Source organism: Condylura cristata, unplaced genomic scaffold (genome assembly GCF_000260355.1).
Source record: "Condylura cristata isolate star-nosed mole 26May11 unplaced genomic scaffold, ConCri1.0 scaffold00008, whole genome shotgun sequence".
Taxonomy (NCBI): domain Eukaryota; kingdom Metazoa; phylum Chordata; class Mammalia; order Eulipotyphla; family Talpidae; genus Condylura; species Condylura cristata.
In genome coordinates this window covers 62,578,210-62,584,551 of record NW_004567109.1, presented here as the reverse complement: position 1 = coordinate 62,584,551, position 6,342 = coordinate 62,578,210, and the positions used below count along the sequence as shown (strand labels likewise).

At 36.8% G+C, this 6,342-nt stretch overlaps 1 protein-coding gene across 2 annotated transcripts in view; it reads left to right on the top strand.

The window, feature by feature from the left end:
• The window catches only part of UIMC1 (ubiquitin interaction motif containing 1), a 117,283-nt gene that overhangs the window by 46,188 nt on the left and 64,753 nt on the right, over positions 1–6,342 (top strand). For both annotated transcript variants that reach the window (XM_004679254.2, XM_012722750.1), the window contains exons 7-8: positions 1,694–1,758; positions 3,711–3,787. In XM_004679254.2, the coding sequence (XP_004679311.1) occupies positions 1,694–1,758; positions 3,711–3,787 (142 nt within the window). The remainder of the gene's footprint in view (positions 1–1,693; positions 1,759–3,710; positions 3,788–6,342) is intronic.

Sequence of the window (6,342 nt, the reverse complement as noted above, 5' to 3'; positions counted from 1 at the left end):
GCTTCAGATTCTCAGTGCTGTGCTTTAACCCGCTGCGCCATCAGGGAGGGCCTCAGACTCCACTTTTAACCAGCTGTAATTTTGAGCAAAATATTTAGTCTGTCAAATTTAATGTATCTCATTTCTAAAATAATATTTATACTTCAAAAGGTTCTTGTGAGTATTAAAGGTAAATAATGCATTTAAGTAACTAGCACATGCCTGGCACATAATAGGTGTGTAATAATTAAAAAAATAACACTAGGAAAAGTGGAATACATTTTAGCATAAGGTATATTTTATCACGTTAGTGCCCTGATTGCTGTTAAGTCCCAAGGCTTATTTATCGACTAGTCATTATGGAAAGGTGAAACTCTACTTTATGGACACTAGATGTCACTATTTACTTTTTTTGTTGAGATTGAAGGAATGATACTTTTGTTATTACTGGTTTCAAATAGTCAGGTGAAATATTTACTGCTGATGCATTTTAGTCCTTTTGACAGTTTTGCCTAACCCTCATTTTTCATAATGATTATGTATACCTGATCATTTTATAGCTTTATCTTCCTTTTGACTGAAAGCTCACCTCAGCTTTTCTTATTTTTTTTAGTATATTTTATCATTTTCCTGAGTGATAGGTGCCTAACTAATTAGGTAAACCTGAAAACCTTGTTCAGGAGCTTTATATCTATTGGAAAAGCCTTGAAATTCAGGAGTTTCCTCAAAAGCTCCCACAGTTGCTATTATGTTTTCCACCTACATTATTAAGCTGGTGCTTGTACCAATCCTACCATTAATCAAAAAAACTATAACTTTTTCTTTACCCAGGCCATATTTGTAAACATTTGTTAAAAGATATTTCTGTAGCCAGATATAAAAACCAAATAGCGGAAAATCTGTAGCAAAAGCAGTCATAGCCTTCCCTTTGAAATGTCCTGTGTTATGGTTTAGTTGTATTGCAATGTTGCCCCCAACTTAATATTTTCATTGAAAACTGGTCTTTTCTCCATAGTTCCTCCTTCCACAACAAAAGCTTTATAACTGTTTCTCTGAAATTATAATTTATTTGACTTACCAACTAATATGTCTTGTATTTTACAGAGTTCATCGCATATATTATTTAATTCTCAGAGTAATTTCTGTGAGGAAAGCATTAATAACCATTTTAAGATGAGAAAACAGATTGTAATGTGACTTATCCAAGATTACAAAATTAGTAGGTGACTCACCCATGATTTAAATCCCAGTCCTCTGACTCCACAGACTGTTAATGCTCTTTTTTTTTTAAAGATTTATTTATTTGTGTATACAGAACTGGGGTACAGGCCAGAGGCTCAGGGGCGGTGAGAGGCTTCACCAGAGACAAAGTGGGGAGCAGAACAGGCAGATCGACGAAGTACACTGCTGAGGGGAGCAGCGGGCCGGTCAGGAGAGGTCTGCCACACCATGTGGTCACCTCCGGGGCAGGCGGGAATTGAACTCATGTGGAAGCGGCTTTAGATTCTCAGTGCTGTGCTTTAACCCGCTGCGCCACCAGGGAGAGCCTGTTAATGCTCTTTTTACTGAAACTTGCTGACTTAGGTAAAATGTTTTGTTTTATTCTTATTCCTAATTGCTAAGTGATAATGTTGAACAATTGAATTTTTTTTAAAGGAAGAGAAATCTGTTGGTCTGTACTTACATATTTAGAATGTTGCATATTTCTTTGCAGTCTTCTCAAGGATTATTTGTTGAAGAAACTTCTGAGGAAGGAAACTCTGTACCTGCCTCACAAAGGTAAGATTATATATGTTGTTATGGATCTGAATTCTCAGATGGTTCTAGAATAAGAGATGAGCCATGTGAGTGAAACTGCACAGTGATCTTTTATCTTTCTAGCACAAGCTAGGAGAAATCATTATTTCCCTTTATTTAAATACTCAGCTCATAGGATCCTAGAATTTAGAGTGGAAGAGATCAGATGTTTTGTGCCATCTTGGCACAAATTGTTTTCACAGTTCCTGAAGTGGGGACATCCTGCCATCTCAACAAACTATACTTGAAGGTTCTTGTACCTTTGTTTCTTCTGCCCTCTTTCTACATTTGTTTTCTCTGCTTATGCTTATTTATCTGCATATCCAAACCATAAACAATTTCTCAGTCTCCTGTTAAAACTTCTATCTTCTTTGAAGCCTTTATGTTATTCAGGCCACACGGAGCCTGCATCACCCTCATTCCCTATCCTATGCTACTTTTAATCTGATTTAATTTAATCTCTCCCTTTAATGGTTGTTTTTACATTACCTCCTCATTTATTCTTCCTGATTGATTGATGGGGTTATCTTAAGGCTTGTCACTTTAATATATCGTGGTTGATTGGTTATAAGCTTCACTGTTAATTGAATCAGGTTTCCAGCTATTTTACCTCTTATCTCACTGTTGACCTTTGGGGATTACTCAGGAGCTTAATTCAGTGTTGAGTGACCTTCATCTCCCACATGGAAGTTAAGGTACAATTGCTATTTGTTGAAATTTAGTGTTCTTAGGCTTTTGGTTGATAGTACTAGGTATTTTACTTGAGTTGAGGAATATGGTTTTGGTTTGATTCTCCTGCTGTTGAGATGGTATTGGAAGTGTTTTTAAGTGGAGTAGGCCTTCTGCTTCCTGCAGGCCCCTCTGCTTTGTTGTGGTGAGCCTGGTGCAGAGCAGATGCAGGTTTTAATGAATGATTATACGCATTGTCATCAGGAGAGAGTAGGAATCACAGGCAATGTGGTTTGACTTCAAATAGATTAGCCCATTTTATAAATGTCAGCAAATTGTTTTGTGATGGACTCTTTGAATAGAACCCTAATGTTACATGTGGAATGAAATGTATCTGAATTGGGTTTATAACAAATGTTATGACTTGTTTTATTTAGAAAGAGAAATCACTTGTGGTTTCCTATCAGGATTTAGTTACTCATCATGACTCACTGGTGTGGTTATTCTCTTTTCTGTGGTTCTTGGTTGATGTGCAGATTTGTGTTTTTAAGCGTCCACTTGCATATTTGATCAAACTAATTGTGAAGCTCTATGAAGCATGAGGGGCTAGGTTGGATGCTCACATCTCTTAAGCTTATATTCCTGTACAGGAAGAGATTGCACTCCATGAACAGGCAGGGAAAACCAGAAGGTAGGATGGAGGGAGAAATTCATAATTATGTTTTTCTCAAAAGAGTATAATTAACTATACAGACTTTTGCTGTAGGGCAATTTGGAATTGTATCTTATTTCTGTTGTTTGGGAAGCCACATCTTGAGATAAAGAGGACATTTAACTGCAAGGTGAGGGGAAATTGGTGTTGTCAGGAGAATCTCAGTATCTTCTCTTCTGAATTTACAAATTGCTAGTCTTCAGAAGGCTGAGGTGGACTATAAAATATCTTTCGACATCTTTATGTTGGAGTGCAGCTATTGTCTTCTTTGGTTTTCATAGAAAGTCCTTATCCTTCAGTCTACCTTTGTGAAAATAACAAGATGAAGTTCTTTTCAGTGAGTTCATTGGACCCAAAATTATAAGCATGTTTGTTTTCTCTGTTTGTCGCCTGGAGTTTTCTCTACTGATTCCTTGAGTCCCTCTTGTGCTTTTGTGGTATGGACAGCAGGTATCACATTACCTGTGGCTTTGTGAATGACTCACCATTGCTATTGGTCCTATGTTACGATTTGTTTTACTTGGAATTCACTTGGGGTTTGGTCATTTTTCAGCATTGCTGCTTTGACTAGTAAAAGAAGCTCAGTCCTTATGCCAGAGAGTTCTGCAGAGGAAATTACTGTGTGTCCTGGTAAGCACCCCACTTTGATTTTACTGAATTTCTGATCCTTTGTTCACATAAATGCATGTATGTGCACGCATGTGTGCAAACACACACTCGAACACTTTATTTTAATGAATGTTGGTTCAGGTTCTTATTCTTTTTTTCTCTTAAAGATATGTTATTTTAGTTTTGAACTTAGTATGTGTTTTTTCTACTTGCTACCAACCTCATCAGAGGTGGCAGCAAACCATCAGGGGTAGAACTTATTTAACTGTACATTCAGAGTCAAGAGGATTTTAAATATTTTTGAAATATGGGTTCTCTAAGTTAGACTGTCCTCAGATCTGCCTCACATTAAGCATATTTTTCTGAGAATGTTTTACTAGTAAATTTTATATTGTCATTCTCCATCTTAGACAAGTAAGTCTGTACTTTGCTTTTTTGTTAATTTAGAGATGAAAATACATGTATAACTTACTTTAATGTAAGAGATGTTTATTCAAAGTTGTATAGGGGTAGATTTTGATATGTTTATTCAAAGTTGTATAGGGGTAGATTTTGATATATGAAATAGTTTTAAGTGAACTGAGATACTAAGGGAATTTGAGTTGAATCATTTAAAAATAATAATTTAAAAAATCATTTTGTGATATGAATTACTTTCTAAAGAATTCGTTTTAGCTTATTTTTCTTTTTTGGCTTTTTTTTTTTTAATATTTATTTGTGCATACAGAACTGGGGTACAGGTCAGAGACTCAGGGGTGGCGAAAGACTTCACCAGAGACAGAGTGGGGTGCAGAACAGGCAAATCAACGAAGTACACTGCTGAGGGGGCCAGCGGGCTGGTCAGGAGAGGTCTGCCGCGCCATGTGGTCACCTCCGGGGCAGGCGGGAATCAAACTCATGCGGATGTGGTTTCAGCTTCTTAGTGCAGTGCTTTAACTCGCTGTGCCACCAGGGAGGGCCTTTTTTGGCTTTTCTTAAAAAAAAATGGAGTCCTTTGTTTCTATCAGTAACTTCATTCATATGGAGTTGAGGGATTTCCTACTAATAACTTCTTCAGGCAGCAATTGTTCTATAAAAATTGCCATAAGTCATATCTAGTTTCCCATAGGTCTTATATAACCTGTTATGGTCCAAGAGAGTTATAGGTTTTTATTTGCTTTATTCAAGTTTTTCCCACAGATACTCAAATTGAGCTTTTTATATTAGTCTAGGAAAGTCCTGTAAATATTTTTAAACATTTGGAAGCATATCATAAAGGTCATTCTTTACTTTTTTTTTTTTTATAACATTTAACTCTGTTGGTTTTTATTGAGTGGTTTCTCAATTAATTTGAAATATCATACTGCCTAATGATGCCCACTAAGAGAGCCCACTATAAAGTGTTCTGATTCTGGCAGAAGCTCTCAGGAATGCTGAGCTACACTTGTGAAAAGAAAGCTTTATCCTCTCTCTCTGGGACTGCTGACTTATGCCAGCCTGCTGGGAAGTTACTCAGTCTGTTTTTTAGGATCCTGGCATGTGGTCACCCTGGGATATCACAGGAGAAATAAGCAAATACAATCTTGAAACCCCTAGTTAGTGAGAGATGAAAAAGCAAATCCTTCATGACTGAGGTTAGATAACTTTTATGATCATGACTTGCTGTCATTAGTCTGTTGATTAAATTCAACTCTTGGTTGACATAAGCCACTTTCCAAATGAGGTTGCAAAGGTTTCTATAATATTATTGTTCCTTTTGCTAAGAAAGTATAACAACTTCTCCATAGAACCAGACTCCCGAAGCTGTTTTTAAAGGTATAATTTAGAAGTTATGTACCTATTGATAAATTGTCAAAAATTTTTCTGAATGGGTGAAACACAATTTGAGTAGATCACTTTACTTGTTTCCTTTCTTCTCCTATTTCTGACAGAGGTCTGCACTCAAAATGAGTATTAAATATAGTTAGGAATGAAATGTTTTTAAACCCTTTGATTTAGAACATAGCTCAGAATTTTGTAGGTATTTCATTTGTCCAACATTGGCCATTCATTGTATTTGTGAAGCAAGGCATTACCAGTTTAGATACATAGTATGTACAATGTCAGGTAACAAAGAATTTACTGCATTGAGACAAATGTATTTTCCATGTTTATTGTCCTTTGAAATAGAGTTGCTGTTCTTTTGTTAAGTGACAGATGTCTAGATCAGGGATTGGCAGGCTTTTTTTTTTAGATTTCTTTTACTTATGCAAACAAGAACCTGGGGTACAGGCCAGAGGTACAGGGGGGTGAGAGGACTTACCAGAGACAGAGTGGGGAGCAGAGCAGGGAGATCTACTGAAATGCATTGTTGAGGGGAGCTGCCACACCATGTGGTTCATTCCCTGGTCAGGGATCCAACTGGTGCTGCAGTGACTGTGGAGAGCCTCAGAGTGCTGCTCTTTGACCCATTGCGCCACCAGGGAGGGCCCTTGCCAGGTTTTTTATGAAAGATTAAGTAGTACATTTTTTTTTTATTAAAAAGTTTATTTTTACATCATTTTGCACATTTTTTTTCATCTCAATTGTAATCCCCACGGGTTTCCCATCACCAAATC